General features: G+C 40.6%; 1 protein-coding gene across 2 annotated transcripts in view; it reads right to left on the reverse strand.

Annotated features, from left to right (window-relative positions):
- The window catches only part of CSGALNACT2 (chondroitin sulfate N-acetylgalactosaminyltransferase 2), a 31,414-nt gene that overhangs the window by 12,990 nt on the left and 1,466 nt on the right, over window positions 1-16,958 (reverse strand). Inside the window, exons 1-2 of one of the 2 annotated variants that reach the window (XM_038140204.1) lie at window positions 11,172-11,287; window positions 1,533-2,772 (exon numbers count right to left, since the gene is read on the reverse strand). In XM_038140204.1, coding sequence (XP_037996132.1) covers window positions 1,533-2,196 — 664 coding nt within the window. In that variant the 5' untranslated portion in view covers window positions 2,197-2,772; window positions 11,172-11,287. Of the gene's footprint in view, window positions 1-1,532; window positions 2,773-11,171; window positions 11,288-16,958 lie in introns of those variants that run through there. The other variant, XM_038140203.1, reaches the window with a different exon arrangement.

Genomic DNA, 16,958 nt, shown 5'->3' on the forward strand with positions numbered 1-16,958 from the left:
GATAACACAATGGCTGGTTGCTAACACACCCATATGCAGCAATAAAAGACTTGTCTTTCCCTATAGTTCCTGTAACCCTGCATTTGATGTTACTGTCTTTACAGCAAAAGGAAATTAGCTTGATTTCCAAAAACAAATACTGGTGTGAACAGAGGCAGAGGTATAAAGTGTAATTCTAAGGTCCTAAAACTACTTGCTTTCTTGAATGTCTGTCATTAAAGGCAGTGCACTAAAAAATCAACAGCTATTTCAGTCATAGTAAAATAAAAATCCACTTGAGTACAGGCAATATCTAAAACAGCAATGGAAAAGCAGCTGGATACTTAATGTAGAAATAAAGCCCAAGAGTGATAACCCCTGGAAAAAATAATAGGGTTTTAAATAAAAGCCTAACACAGGCTGTGTTGCATTGATTCAGCTGAGTGGATTCCATGGCCTGTACCACCTTCTAGAATGAAGAAGGGTACTTTTTCATCAAACTTTAAACACAGTAGCTGTCAAAAAACAGAGACTTTTTGCACTACAGACCAATTACATCATGTGAGACTGAAAGAACCCATTATTTCAAGGCCAATGCTACCTTTTTCCAGCATGTTTGCTTAATGATACAGACATCAGTACTTACTTCAGAACCCCTTCTATAGTAATGGTCTTATAACATGGTCCACCTTTTGGTCTTTAATGGCAGCATGAACTATATTTATTACTGTAAATATGAAGAAGAGGCACTACGACAGTTTTTGATAATACTTATCTCCATCGCTCTAGACCATACCTTGAAAGCCACCTGTTATGGTATTTGTAACTACTGCACCTTTTAAGGGCCTTACTGAGTGCTGAAAGTTTAACTGCTACATAGACCTTCATAAGAAAATGTGTTCTGCAATTAAACTTACAGGCACTGAGACCAAACTGAAAAGAAAACAAGAGAACAGTTCAAGGCTGCACAGCTTAGCAGACCCCTTAACTGTATATCATGAAAGGTCTATTCAGGACACCAAGTTCTTCAGCTGACAGGCCCAGAACACAGCCTACCTCTCCTTCCAGTATGACTGTGCCAACTCTAAGAAACTCCAATGCCTGACTATTAACTAAAAGTGGCATAGAGATGAGTGAAGAAAAACCATGTAGCTTCATACTGAATTGCTTAACTAGTCTGGAATGAGAGAGATGAATCAATTTCTCCCTCCCAGTGCCATCAGTTTCACTAAAAGTCCTTCAGTTATTTAGTGCCATAAGCAGCTGTGTCACACTGCCTTTGACTACAATCAATTAGAAATGCATCTATATTTTAAGCAGATACAGCTTCCTCAGTACACCTCTTGTGGCGAGTCCTTCTGAAATGCAGTTGTTACTCCACGAAAAACACAACATAATGAAGCAGTAATATCCTCATCATCAGAAATAAAGGCTCTCATTGTGCAATTACTCCTCAAGACTCTATTCAAGTAGGTAAAAGACCTAACAGTACAAACCCCATTAAATGCCTGTTGTGACATTCTGCTAAGGGGCTGGGAAGCATGTAAACATACCTTCTACAAAATCGTTTTCACTATACAACTGCCTGTCTCCTACTCCATCGTCTTCATCTTGTCCATCTTCTTCATCTGGATTATTGATAACTTCTAGGCCAGCCTCGATAACTTCCACCAATTCATCTCGTTTATCCTTTCTAACGGGTTTCTCTTCTGGATGCCGAGTGAGCCCCATCTCCAACTGGAATACTTTCATGGATGTAAAGCTTTCAAAAGGAATGACTCCATACTCACTAGGCAGTTTGGCCCCCACGCTCACCTCAGCTTTGTCAATCTGGGAATGAAGAAACTCTAGGAGATCATTGGATGTTTGTTCTTTGGTGCCCTGGTAGTTCATACCATTGACCTTCGGGCTCTTTTTTTCCTGCAGAGACTTCAATTTGTCACTCATTTCCTGAAGCTCTTGCTTTAGCTGGGCAATCTGACGTTTCAGACTGGTAGCCCTGTTTTGATAATGCTCTTCTTGCTCCTGCAAGAGAGCTTGATAGTATTCTTTACCCATGCTTTCACCTACAACACCAGGCAGAGATCCATTGCCATCTGTTTGTGGAGCACACTCCAGCAAATACATGAGCAATACTAAACTGAATAGTAAAGCAAGGCCCACCAATAGCCAACGAGTCCTGGCTTGAATTACTAAGCCTCTTCTGGGCATTCTCATATTATTTCTGCTTCCAATTCTAAAAGATTATTTATTTGCTCTTGCTTTCCAGGGGACATCACCCCAGACTTCAAATCTTAGAGAGAAAACACAATAGCTACTACAAGTTCCAGTAACATGGCAGATGAGCAGCTCTCAAGCTTCGCCTTAATCAGGTGTCATTGCAGAGATGTAAATCTGAAGTTCCCGTGTCATCCATAACCATCAACTGTTAGTCTGGCTGACGCCATACAATTTGTTCAGGATTTCCTACCCCAAACAAAAAAAACCTTCAAAGGCAGAGGAAGATGGAAGACACCAGCAAGGAATCATATTTCCATTTCCTAATTCAGCCCTAGTTGAAGGGGCCTAGCTTATTTGAAGTTTTGTGAAGGAAATCTGCAAAAGTACTTTTGTAAGCTTTGAACAGACAGCAATTTCCCCCCCCCCCGCACTATGTGTGAGAGCAATCTACAGTTTAGTAATAATAATTTTCATTGGCTAGTCTTGCTTTTCCTCTGGCACTTGAGTATTTTATTCCACTTTCCCTCCTTTCCTTGGAATCTGTGGTTTGAGTCAGCAAAATGAAGACAGAACCTAAAATTAAAAGAAAGGTGCATATTAGAACTGCAAAGCAGACACTCAATTGAGAAACACAAGAACAAAGTTCTAACACATGCATGCAAAACACTGCTGGTGGAAGGAGTGATAAAGGGAGAAAGAAGAAACATTTCTTTTTTTTTTTGCATTACCCATAAGCAACTCCCTCTGACACAGTGTCTGGAAAACAGTAATATGGACAGTCCAATAAAATGCATTTGTCACACAGCTAGCCAAAGCAGTAACGGTTCTTACAGTCTCACCACAGTTTATTTCACATTTGTTTTAACTCCCCCATTCCTTCTTGAGTTTTTTTGTTTTGTTTTACTCTGTGGGAGGAAAAAAAAGATACCAACAAATCCCATGCCTTTCCTACTCCTCTAAACTATTAAAAAAAAAATCCATGAACTATTTTGAAGCAGCAGAAGCTTTAATTTCATTTGCTTTTACTTTAAGTAAATACATTTCAGGGTATAACTGTTCACTCATGAATAAAGTATTATAGATTTTAATATCAAAGTTCATAGAAACTGCATTTCAGATTAAGTCTAATTCAAAAGAAATTAAAATTCAAATGCCAATCCCTGATTGATGAAAGGGATCCTGAGATTATCCATCTGCTAATATTCCATCTTCTGACATGGTTGGGCTAGTATGAAGAGGCAGTGACCACTTCATGGGTCACACTCTTACATGACTGACCAAACCAGCCCAGAGGGAAAGACCAGAGAAACAGCCCAGCATTATGCAGGAGGGAGATACCACAAGTCCTATTCAGCACTGAGTCAGCTAAATGTTTTATGGGCCTCTTCAATGACAGCATAAAAGACTAAGAAGTAAGCTCAATGCATGTTAGTCTACTTTCAACATTAATAAAATACTCTCATTTAAAATTTGCTTGTATAAAATAAGTGAAGCTCATTAAAATTTATCCAGGGACTTATTAGCTCTACATCCATTTTGACTGTGTTATGCAATATGGTTTCGGGGAAGTTCTGAGACTCCCAGTTTAGTTTCACTATCCTTAAGAGACTAGAAAAAAATGGCTCACTCCCATACTCCTAACATGGGTTAGACAGACTTATCTGGCACTGCCAGCTGCCACCCAGCCCATCTTGTGCTGACCCTGCGAGTCAGTCAGGGTGCCACAATGCTCCCCATGTGTTTGCAGCAAACACCCGGCACTGTGTGTCCCTTCCCACTCAGCTTCCAGCCAGGATACTCGCTCCAGTGCGAATCAGGTACCCCTGATCAGTGGTGGTATCATATTCAGCATCTTCACTTGCAAGAAAGTTCCAATTTCAAGGCCTGAAAGACCAAGTGACTTATCCATACCACCAGCAGCAATGCCTGCCACGGCCACACAAAGTTTGCAGGCGTATCATCCACACCAAGTTTGGCAAGAGCTGCACACCTTGGAGTTGTCCAGCTGATGCCTACAGGACAGCTCAAAGTAGTTTTTTGTATTTGCAGTGCTAAAGTCCCTGTTAATAAATAATGTACACAGATTATGTAGAAATTCTTAATACAGCAGATTAAAGGCAATTACTCATCTGAAACTGAAGCTTCTTGAACTCATGGAAAGCTACTGGAGACTTTGGTACAAAGTAAGTAACAGTTTTATCAACTGAATACTAGATAACATCCTTTCAAGTCCAGACAAGCCAGAATTTAGTCACTCCTCGCTGCATAAACACAATATTATATAAATGCAAGCTGAATGCCTATAAAGAGTGATCAATTCCAGATGTAGTCTCAGACTACTGACCAGATGTGATTAATCAAGGGAGACAGAAGAAAAATTCTACAGGATAAAACTACTTCACAGAAATGACACGATATCATCCCAAGCTTTCTTTAGTACAAAGACGACCATATGATGGTTTTTTACATTTCTTACTGATTTTTTGTTCTGTTAGACTGCAAAAGGTGAAGCCACAATTAATAGCATAAAGAACTGTAAGTTTCTTTAAAACTCAGTAAATGCTAAACTGTACTAAAGCTACACCATGCAGAAGCTGACACATCTTCAAACAGTAAAGGCATATTGAAAAATGATCAAACTAACTAGCATAAAATATCAGTAAACCAAGCCTCAACTATTCTAATTGTTATTAACTGACAAATCAATAACCTTGAAGATCGAGCATTAGTTCTAGTAGGCTTTTGTAGTCAATTCTTGCTCCACCAATAAATTGCCCTGTGCTCAACTTGGATGTCACCAAGTTTCTTTAGGTCTCATTCATGTCTTAGAAGCAAGGGAGAACAGATCTCCTGATATGGTATCAAGGGGACACAATGTACCAGGAGATCAAGATCCCCTCAGAGAATAGCAGGGGGCAGTGAGAGAACTCTTGCTCTTCCCACCTTTCCTCACTGTGGCCAAAGAGACATTATTACAGTAAGCTTGGATTAGGGAAGCCAACACAACCCATTCGGACTCGCTGCTGGACACCTGCAGGTTGCTGGCCCTTCCTACGAGCACTTCACCTGTTCACAGCACAGGGCTGTCTGGGGGGCACTGCCCCGAGGGATGCTCAGGGACCCACTCCTGCAGCAATGAGAACTACACCAGCTCGCTGGTACTTTTCCTTCTAGGCTCTAATTATTCCTTCATTAGCTGACACCCTGTATTTATGGGCTAGTGACAATCCTATTAACAAGACAGTCTTTTTTACAGAGACAGGCATTGCCTATTTATGTTTATCATTTTTCCACAATAAATAACAGGGGGTTTTCCCACTAGAGCATCACGATGGCCTTTAAAGGCCAGGAATGTTTGTGCAACCAGTTATGTTGAACATTAAAATTTTAAATTGCACATGGAGAACTAAATGGGTAAGTTAGCTCGCTAAAGCAATGGGGACTGAGCCAATTGACTTTTTTTTGCCTTCAGTACCACTTCTGCTGAGGGAAGTCATCATAAAGGAGTAAGACACATTTCATCTTGAATACTTCACAGAGCGAGTGACAGCAGTAAGAATCTTCCTTCCTTCTTTTCCCATTGGAAAAGGAGAGCTTATGAACACTCTATTTCACTATTCTCTTTTCAGAAAACAGGGGGAAAAAACCCCTTATTTTGTATATTTACAACCCAAATTTGATCTGAATTTGGTCTGGCACAGCCCTACTTTAGGAATTCCAGTAACTAGGCTGTAGAACATGATTACAAGAGAAAGCAGGCTGTGAAACCTCAGAACGAGCAAAAGCACATGGGATCCCAAAAATCGCAACAAGGAAACTAACTGGGTTACATGGAACATTCTGAAGTTTATAAAAAAGGACAGTAAGATTACCTTTCTGTAATTAGCAATCACACATGAGTCCCTGAAATTTCAGAGCTTAGAGATTAAGTTCCAAAACTTTAAATTGCACCTGCTATTGCATGCTGGTATTTAACTGCCTATCAGTTCCTCAGAACTAGTCTATTTGCAGAAGTCTGTATGATCTCCAAAGAATGAGACATCTGAGGCTTATACAAATCTTATAAAGATACGCAGGTTTTCCAGAGGCACCTGGTTGTTAATACTTTGTGCATTTCCAGAGCCATCTGTATATTCAACAATGCAAATGTTTCTGTTCCTTTCAAAAAAGTTTATTGATTGTCTAAGCACAAGGGAATAGACCAGCATGCTAATTGAAAATGCTTTACATTTTTAAAATTATATTAGCATTCTGTTTTTGTTCCTTGTTGCAAAGGATGAGTACATCTTTCTGAAGTGGGAAAACATTCACACTTAAGGCAATGACCTAATTCAGTATGTACCTGGCATTATGCCAGACTGTGGGGACCTTCCTTGTGTGAGCATGTTTTACTTTAGACATGCCCTTTTCATTCAGCATGCCCTAGATGGACACTGTTTAGCTGCTCATGAAATTCCAGCTGAGAGTTATTTTATTGTTCATAATTTCACCCAGATGCCAGAGATATTCACTGTCTTAAGCCTCCTCCACACACATATTTCTCTTCTTGGCATGTTACACAATGAAAGCATAAGGTCCAATCTCATCCCTTGCATACTCCCCTCTTATACTGAAGAACAGGATAGTTTGGAATGTTAGAGGAACACTGGGCATACCTTTATCTTCTCACTTGCTGAAACCAAACACAAAGCAAGTTGGGCATCTGCTGTTGCAGACAATCTTTGCATAAACCCTGGAGTGAAAAACCTCAAACCATACCTGAAGTACACATCACTTCATCTCTGCTTACACAATCTGCTGAGGTATAGCCTTAGAAAAGACAAAATAATTTATCCAGGGTTTTAATATACAGTTCTAGTTGAGCCAGTACTTAAGTCAGACTTTCAGCTATTAGGAAGAAAGAGGGGAAAAATTCACAAGAATTAACTGCTGAAGTTTTCACTTTTCCATGGAAAACTAGTCAAGAATCTCACCCTCTTTACTGGCCAAAAAACCTATCTTTTTATTACAATTCTGCCACCAGATATGCTTCCAGCTACGGCTTTGCCTCCCAAGCACACACACACACACTCTGCTGGATGGCAGAGAAGTTAAAAGGCACTATCAATTTATGGGAAGACAGCCAATAGGGAAGTGAAAATAATCATGAAGTACTTTGGATCTTACCAGTTTCACACTGAATTCTGAAAAACCTGAAAGTTCTGCTTGTACACATTGCAACTACTGCCCAGGGTAAATCAACTACATCAAGCACATGCAGCAGCTTATTTTCAATTTTTCAAAAGTTTAGAATAGGACACATGGCTCCAATTCATCCCAACACCCCCCTTTAGTTGGTCAGCACTGAGCTTCAGCTTTTACCTGGTTGACACCAAAAGGAATTTTTCAAGGCACCTCTTGACTTTCATCAGTTTCCTTTACTCTGCCAAAGCCAGAGTCCCATGGGGGAAACAGGGGAACAGTGATGACTGTACACTGATCTCTGAGCATCTCACTTCATTTTTAATGAAGGACATGGGAAAAAATGAACAGTAGTGAACTATCCACATTATGAACAGCCTGCGATGAATTTTAAAGTGCTCAAGCGTATCTGCAATAGGTAACATCAGATATTTCTTCTATTTCTAAATGGGAAGGGAAAAAAAATCATGCCTTTGGCACGAGGACCATTCTAGAACTCACAGTACACCAGGAATAAGCAGTTCAGGCATGGGAACCATAGGAAAAAGTTACTTCAGCAAAAGGTGCAACAATAACAGGATTTATTAATAAAAAAATAATATTCTCCATGCAAATCGTTTCTCTCACAAAAAGCAACATTGTTGTGTTGCCAGCAGAAACGCTGTGCTCCAAAATAAAATTAAGACCAAACCTGCACAAATTTCTGCTGCCACATTAGAGACTGCAGTATACAGGGAAGATATATCAGGTTTCTTATCTCCCTTGTTTCATGTGATACATCAACTCACTCTCAACACCAGGGAGAGATAAAATCAATAAAAAACCCTGCCTTTTCCAAGGACCAGATCCTGCTTATTAATGACATCTTTTCAGGATATGCAACTGAAGCAACACACTTGGTACTAACTTGTAAAACGCAGAAACATAGAAAAGAGTAGGGTTTCATTTTAATAGCAGTGTTCAATCATCTTAGAAATCAAGAACAATCAAGCAGGTCATGCTCTTTACTGCTTGCCCAAACTCTCTCTTGCAATTTCTGCCTCAGTTTCAAGTTCCCAGGAATGTGTTTTTACAACAGCAACACAGGCCTTGGGGGCTGCAGGAAGGACCCATCCTGCTCACGCACCGCACATCCCTTCCCTCCCCATGTACATGGCCAAAAAATAAATCAGCTTGCCAAGCTGACAGAATAGGAAATACAGTAGGGTTTATTGCCTCTGTTCTCAGAAAAAGCAAGCAGAAGGTGATATCCAACAACCTAGAAATGGTGGCATTTTTGCCATGACAATGCCTGGAAAAAGCAGTCACACTGTCATGCTTGAAGGAAATATTAACTGTACTGTAGCAGTTTAAATGCAAATTTTTCATAACCTACTGTGAAATAACAAGGGAAAAGAGCAACCTTTTGCTGAAGCAGTTTTTTATCCTAAAAATGAGAGAAGCAAGCAAGTTATCACTTGTCCTGGCATTTGTTGTTCCTAACAAAACTAAACCCATTACATAGTTAAGTGGACAAATGAAAGAACAGTATTATACACATTATTTACTTTATAACTAATCCAAAGTAAGCAATGAGCTTATGAATAGAAGCCCTGCTTTGGCTTCAGTGAATCCAAAGCAAGTCCAGTTGTCTGGAAAATGCTGAATTAAAATTGAAACCCAACCAGCTACACCTTAACCAACCTGGTCAGTATTATTCCATTTCAGGAAACAAAAGTCAACTCTCAGTCACTTTATTGTTTTTATGAAGAGAGACATCTGTTTGGCAAGAAAAACTAGGTAAAATGTCCTAGGTAGGACCAGCTGAAGGAGTTTCATTTGCTTGCTTGCTTGTTTTAAAACTGCTATTGAACAGCTATCATGAAAGCCCTTCTACCTTCAGCTTTCACAAGACAGTAGCTTTTCTGTATGACACAACTTTTCCTATCACTTATATTATTTAGCTTGTGGGTTTCTGCACTGCTGTTGGTGCTATTCCTCTTTTTAAATTTGGCAAGAAAACCACAAACTCCAAGTTTGGTAAAGCATGTCTTCTTCCCCTTATTGTCAGGGAATTAAAGGAACAGCAGTTTTATATGACTACACTTATTGCTCCTGTTTTGCTGGTTGCAGAGTTCAACCTAGAAATAAGAACAGACGCACAAGAACTACCTCAGCACAGTTATCAGGGAAGATCTTTCTCCTGGTATTCCCAACATCTTGAAAATAATGTTGTTTTTCACATGAGCATTAGGCAAGAACCCGGCCTACTTTTACAACAGTCTTTGTTAAACCCTTATTAAGGAAACAGTCCCCATAAGGGGCTGCATAAATGGTAACACAGCAGCATTTGAGTTCCTGGGCCAGGGCACAACACCTGAGCAGCCATACCCAGCAGTCTGTCCACTGAAAGGTGGCAAAGCCTCCCAACAGCCAATCAAGGGAAAAAGTCTGTGGAGGACAGCTTAAGCAAAACTAAATCCCACTTACAGCAACTGCAGCTTATCTTCAAGGATGCACAGTAGTCTCTGTTAGACCACATGCTGGGAGATGTTTACACTTCTTTCTGTAGGACAGAGCAACAGCTGCAGCAAGAGGCAGAAATGAAAACTTAAAATGCCCAGCAGTCTTCAAAAAGGTAATGCTGTAGGTAGGGCTTTTTTGCACAGAAAACAGCCTGCTTCAGAAGGACAGAAAACCAGTTAACCTTAGAAACACAGCATCACCTTGAATCAAAGTGAATGAGGAAAGGTGAAATATTCTTTAGGCACCCTAAGTGTCTAAACAACTTAAAAGGCCCCGGCTCAATATTTCCCCCACACAAGAGGAGCCTGCTCCCTCAAATGCAACAGCGCAGTAAAAGGTAACCGGTGATCCCAGCTCACGTGCACAGCATTTGCACAGCACACCTACATTTTCACTGATGCCATGTCCAAGTCATTAAAACCAATCACTGACAATGGCTGCAGTCTTCCTCTGTGGAATGGTAGCTGGCAAAACCAAAGAGAGGAGAATAACGTGGTTTTCCTGCAATTGCTTCATCAGAGTTCCACATCTAACTATTTTCCCAGAATCGAGCTGCCTTCTGTCTTCTCAGATCTCTATCAACTACTTCTCTATATATGGAGATCAAGACAACATAGCTATTGTAACCTAAGCATAGTGAAAATATAAATGCCAACCTATGTAAACTCTTGAGCAGCTTTTAAAGGATAATTGTCATTCAAGTTCATACATGGAGCCAGTGAAGACTTCTCACTGTGGGAGGTAAGAACAAAGGTCATACATGCACAGTTTCTCCTCGTACTGTAAAGCAAATCTGAAAATGCTGTAGAGAAAAACAGATCCTTTGAGGCACTCACAGGTGGTTCTCACATGGAGATTTCTTTTTCTTAACTTAAGAAATGAAGGGATGGAAAAGGACAGTCCATACCCAGAGTGTTCTTTCTAACAGTTGCACAGCAAATTGGCCAGCATTTAAAAAAAAAGTTATCATCTTAATAATGTGGAGGAGTTAAATTTTTTCCTTTTTTTGGAATTTTTTTCTATGATAAGAGTGACACTGTTTTCAAGGATTTAATATTCCAGACTATGATGCAGCTGTAGCAGTTGAAGTAGAAACAGAAAGAACTTAAATTCTCAAGTGCATCCAACTTTCTTAAAAATACTTTCAAACTTCTTTGAATATCCATCTTAAAACCAGAAATGTTTATAGGAAATTGACCTAAGTTTAATAAAAAAGTTTTGTTGGACAACTATGTAACACAGCAATATTCTCATCAAAACTTATTGCCAAGTTTTTTGAGGGTTACCTGGACCAGGGAATACTTGTACATAAGTCTCCTCAGTGCATGTTTGAAGACTCCTGAAGTGACCCCTAGAAGACATTTCTGTGCATTTTGTCCAAGGGGTAGTCTGGCCTGAGAGTTTAAAATAAAATAAGGAAAACCAGCTTAAAATACTACTTGATCCAGAAATCCTGAGAAAACACTGCTTTTAAAGTCAAACACACTCAAGTTTAATAAAATAAAACTGAATAAAACTTAAATAAAACTGAATCTGCTAGCTTAAATTCACATGTGTTTTTGAAAACAGTGCTCAATTGAAGATGGAAGGAGAAACACAAACTACAAATGTTTTTAGAAAGGCTAAAATTCAGTGTAATAGTTCAGGTTCTGCTTTCAGCACAACAAATCAGCCACGAATATGTCACCAGTCATGAAAGCTGGATGCCAAACAATTGAGAAACATCTGGTGCATTCCAGAAGCACAGCTAATGTCATCTGTAATTTTTCAGTATGACATTATACCTAAGCATTAACTTACTCTTAAAGGACTAGCAATACCAAGCTTCACCGGAAGCAGAAAAGCCAGCAGCTTGTCAGAATTATCTATCTTGCTATTTTGCTTGTATTGAAAAAGCTGTCAGTATGAACAACTAGAAAGATCAAACCCTGAACACTTGGCATTATGCTGCTTCACCTCTCTTGCTTTGTTTTTCAAGTCCCTGAAGTCAGTCTTTGGACCACTTGAACTGCCTTTCCTCCCCTTTTCCTCAAGAAGAGATGATCATGGTTTGAAGGGGAGAGAGAAGCCAAGAGTTTTTGCAAACCTCTGCAAAGTTTTTGCAGGCTCCTTGCACTCTTCTTTTGCTGTGTTCATATCTCACTACTTTTTTTTTCTATAACTTTTTTTGCTTGTTTTGCTTCACAGCAGAGACACACAGGTTGTTACCACAGACACTTGTCGTCATTAACACATGGTTCTACTGGCAACAACTTCTACTACACTGTTTGAACACTGGCTTAGAGTTGGGTTTTTTCCCTCCCTTGTTGTCCCCTCACACAGTTGATTTAAATCCCTATTATTTCCACCTGTTCATCTAATAGAACCTCAGAACCCTAAACTAAGGAGGAATTCTGAAGAGTTAAATGCAAAAGAATTCAAAAACACTGGATTCTGTCCAAAATCTAATTAAAAAACCCCCCAAAACAAAGAAACATGCATAGCAGCACTTTATAGCAGAATCTAATACAGTATTTTGGATGTTAACACCCAGTCCTTTGCCAAACACAGGGGGCACTGAGGCAAAGCTTGACCTGCAGAGGCATCTTACTAGAGCAATGGTTTGACTGTGCCGGGAAGAAACCTGGCAGCCTCTGCCCAGCCAGCACCAATTGCAAGCAATACTCGTGCTCCTACTTCACAAATGGTGTTCTCTTCTTCAGAAGACTTCTACATGTGTCAGGAACTCACAGAGCACATGAAAGATGGACTAAACTACCATCAGTCAGCAGTCTAAATTTTCACTCTACCAGAGCACAAGACATGCAAGGCATCTGCTGCCCCTGGGGCAGTGAGCAACATCAACAGTGCTGTCAAGTGCCTTTTTTTTTTTACACCACTGCTTGGGGAAGCCTTTAAGAGACAGCAGAAGTGCTACCACAAGTCATCTGAAAGCTGTCACCTGAAACACTCTTACAGGGCAGATTTTATTTCACAGAAACTTACAGCTTAGCCTCAGAACTGTGGGTTCACTCTGAACGGTGCTCAAGATTAGCGCTCGGTGTTTTCACAGTGTGCTTCAAAACACTAGCTCATTTACATCATTTCCTTTGCTTTAATTCAGCAGTGCTCCCAACAAGCTTCAGTCGCTTCCTGTGCATCACTGCTCAGCACCTGCCCCTGCCGCAGCAGCACAAACTCCACCCAGAACTCTCTAAGTATTATTTCTGCAGTTTCTACAGAGAAGACGCAAACACCACACACCAGCACTGGGGGAGCAGAAAATCTGCCTGGTTACTGATCTGGCTGCAACTGACTATCACACACAACACACTACAAACACAACAGCTACACACAGAATTAGCTCAGAACCTCTGTACAGCAGCACCTCAGCCACCAGCTTTAAATTTTCATGTCTTCCTGCAATTACACACCTGAAGGTCAGAAACTATCCTTCCATGTCTCTGGCATCTGGCATCGGAAAAACTATTAGGGCCCTTTTATTTACACAATTAACTGGGGCTACTCAATACAAAACTGCTGTAGGTTCATACACAACTTTTTGGAGAACTCGGGTGTCCTATAATTTTGGTCTTCCATGAAAGCATTCATCTATTGTACTGACAAAAAACACAATTAACAGTGCAGACATACTAACTTCATTTTGTGGTTGATGCTAATTTATCAGAGTTAAACACAAGAAGCAGGTGTCTACATAAAAGAACCTCATCTGTTCAGTAATTTTACTTGGAAACACAATAACTGCAAGTACTGTATTTCAAAGCTACTTTAAACTCCCTCCTACCTGTTCTGCATTGTATTATTTTTACTCCGAACACCTGAGAACCTGCCTGGAGCTACATTCAGCAAAAGGAGACAACTGCTGCCAGTGACAGCCATCAATAGTAGGCGGGTAGGACCTATCTCCAGAGGATTTGGTAGCCGTGAGAGAATTTTACTTCTGCTCTACAACTAGCACATTGATTTCCTTGAACAGAAATTCCCTCCAGTATGACAGAGAAGAATAAGATTACTTTTCCTAGTTTTTGGGAGAACAAGAGCCAAAAGTGTCTGCCCACCAAACCCTCCCCCAGCATCAGCCCAGCCACCCCTACGCTGCTGAGACAGCTACAGTACTTCCATTCTGCACTTTTTCTTCAGTTGCCAAGTGTGTACTTGTACTCAGACTCCCACAGGTAAACACTCTTACCCCTCCATCTATTGAAGCAATGCATTGATGGCCCTTTTAGGTCACCTCTGGCCATGGTAGAGGAGCTGATGGGAAGCCTCAGTTTTGACAGCCGGATGCATATCGTGGCTGCTGGGTGCTGATCTGTGCTTTCCAGACAGCTGCCCTAAGTGACATCCCTACCCGAGAGCCCAGTACCAAAAGAGAAGGATCCTCTGCCTGGAGCTGCTTCCCCAGTGAAACACCACCATTTAGCACAGGGGAGGAGGAAAGGTAGGAACAAAAGCCAGACAGACCTACCCTTCACCACTCACTCACTCCACCAGTGAAAGAACTAAAGGGGGGAAAGGCTGAAGTTAAACAGATGCAGCTCTGCCCCTGCTGTCACCCACCAAGACAGCTGCCAACACTCTCCTCAAATGCACCTCCCTAAGGAGACATGGGCACCCTCCACTGCAGGCAGGGCAGGGAGATGGGCTCCGGACCAAAACTGTCCCAGGAACAGGCTGCAGGAAGCAATCAGACCCAAGAGCAGGGTGCTGGAAAGCACCTACACTGCAGGCAGCCACAAATCAGTAAACAGGCCAATCACTTTTTATTACAGCTGGAGATGGTTGTCAGGAAATAGATTTGAAAAGTACATACATGATTTCCTCACAAGATAGTTTCCTGATGTCATCTGATTTAGATTCTCTGAACTTCACACTGAAACACCAACTCTTTTGATGCTCTTTCCAGAGCTCACATTTGCACTCACAGCTTGAAATAACTTGCCAGTTTTATCAACTTGGTTTTAGAGGAGTTGGTGTGTGAATGGAAAGAGCCTTTAAAACAAGTAAGGTAAAGCAGAGATTGTTTCAAGATATTATTCCACCACACCCCATTCAGAAATCATTGTGGAGCAAGTGGCTCCTGCCAGCCTTACCATAACCCAGAGCTGCAGCACAGACAGCCCAGTGCCAGCAGACAGAGTGCAAGCTTCGCACAAGTATTTTAGTGTGCCAGGTTTCCACATCCAGCACCTTCAAGGATTATGGGAAAAAAGCCATCTCCCTTTTTCCTTGAGTCTCCCATCTTTGGTGACTACACATAGCTTGCAATGATTACCTTGTTACTCCTTTTAAAACAGTTTCTCAGCTATCAGTGACCATCAGAATCACCAATTTAGACTACATGCACCACGAACTATTAGATACCCACAAAATACTAAGCGGAATAACTTGCCAGTCTACATTTTTAAGTACACACAAAATGCCTGCAGCCTTACAATAAATTTTTTTAAAAGGCCTGGATAAAAGCAGAAGCTAGCTGCACCCAAAATAGGCCTCTAAACCAGGGTCTAAAACAGTACCCTATTCAACTGCTTTTGCACCACAAGGCACTCATGACTGGAGGGCTGTAACTTGCAGAATTTTTCCTGCCCTCAAAAAAAAAAATTCTAAGAGCTTAATAAAAAAGAAATTAAAGATATTAAAGTAATTGCACGCTTCCAGATTTTTTTTAATGAGCTATAATATTAATGGATGTGCTGGGCTTTTCTAATCATCATTCAGAATGAAGCTGTTCTGGCAGACAGTAAGAAGTGCCCTTCCACAAATTTCTTCTTATAAGCTCTGGTTCCAACTCAGAAATAAAAATATATTCCCATTCCCTTCAAAAAGCATTATATTTCTTTTATAAACACCTTATGAGTTCTGGTCTCATTTCCCCACTTCCAGCACTAAGCTTAAAAGAAGATAATTAGATACAAAGATAAAGCAGTTATTTGTGGTTCAGTCTTTTTTTCTAAAAACAATACGCTCCTGAAAATATTTTCTTCCCAATGTGCCCTTTGAGAATGATTTTCTTTTTTTAAGAAAGTCTTGTACTCTTGAAACCTCTGCCTATTTTTTACATTATTTTTCCAGAAGCAAAATTACTATGGCCTTTTTCCATACTTTTATTCTGAAGGGCTGATCCTTTAGAGGGCAGATGAGCTAACAAAAAGCCAAGGACATTATCAGTTCCAGCACTTATCCACAGCCTGACTTTCATCCCACCTCTGTGATCCCGTTTCCGCATTATTTAAGGAGAAAATACTGCAAGTCATGAAGCTTGCTTCATTATGACTGGCTGCTTCAGAGACAAGAAAAATATTGTGCAATTTGTTTTCTGCAGTGAAAAAAACTGACCTCGTATTTCTCATACCCACCCTCCTGGGAGTTTAGCTTTATCTCTTTCAAAAGTTCAGGTGATTCTGATAGATTCTTTTTATTAAGAGGTCCACAGAACACTTCTGGCAAGCATGAAGTAGCAGACTGTGATGCAGGGGTTGAAATTCTTGTGCCAGATATGCTTGTGGGTTTTCTTGGTAAGAAACTACAGCTATTTATTATTTAACCATGCCCTCAGATGATGTTTGTCACTGACTTGGGAAGACCCATATCCTGGCGCTGGAACATAAAAGCAAAGAATTGACATTCAAGAGTAATTTGGTGCAACTTCTACCACAATGCAGCAGCTGTACCGACAGCTTTGGGGGTTTCTTTTTCTCCTTTATTCCTTCCTTCCTTCCTTAAGCCTGAGAAAAACGCTAAAACAAAGTCACGGGATCAAGAAGGAAAAGAACTATTCAAGACCAACTAATCTTAATCACACTGAAGTTCTCACATGTTTTCTCCAGCAACCAACAAGCTATAGAGTGTCTATGTGGGCACTACAGTCATGTACTTCAACAAGCACTGCTCCTCTCCCATGTTCAGCTGCTGATGGTTTAGGACAGTGGTGCTGTCCTAGCAATGCTCAGTGCAGGTCTCCTGATATTTCTGATAAGGACTCACTGGTAGAGTCTCCCATAAAAGCCTCAGGGTGTAATTGAGGCCCGTAGCTAACATCCCCCAGCAAAACGCATCTACCTCCACTGACA

Source organism: Motacilla alba, chromosome 6 (genome assembly GCF_015832195.1).
Source record: "Motacilla alba alba isolate MOTALB_02 chromosome 6, Motacilla_alba_V1.0_pri, whole genome shotgun sequence".
In the NCBI taxonomy this organism is placed as follows: Eukaryota; Metazoa; Chordata; class Aves; order Passeriformes; family Motacillidae; genus Motacilla; species Motacilla alba.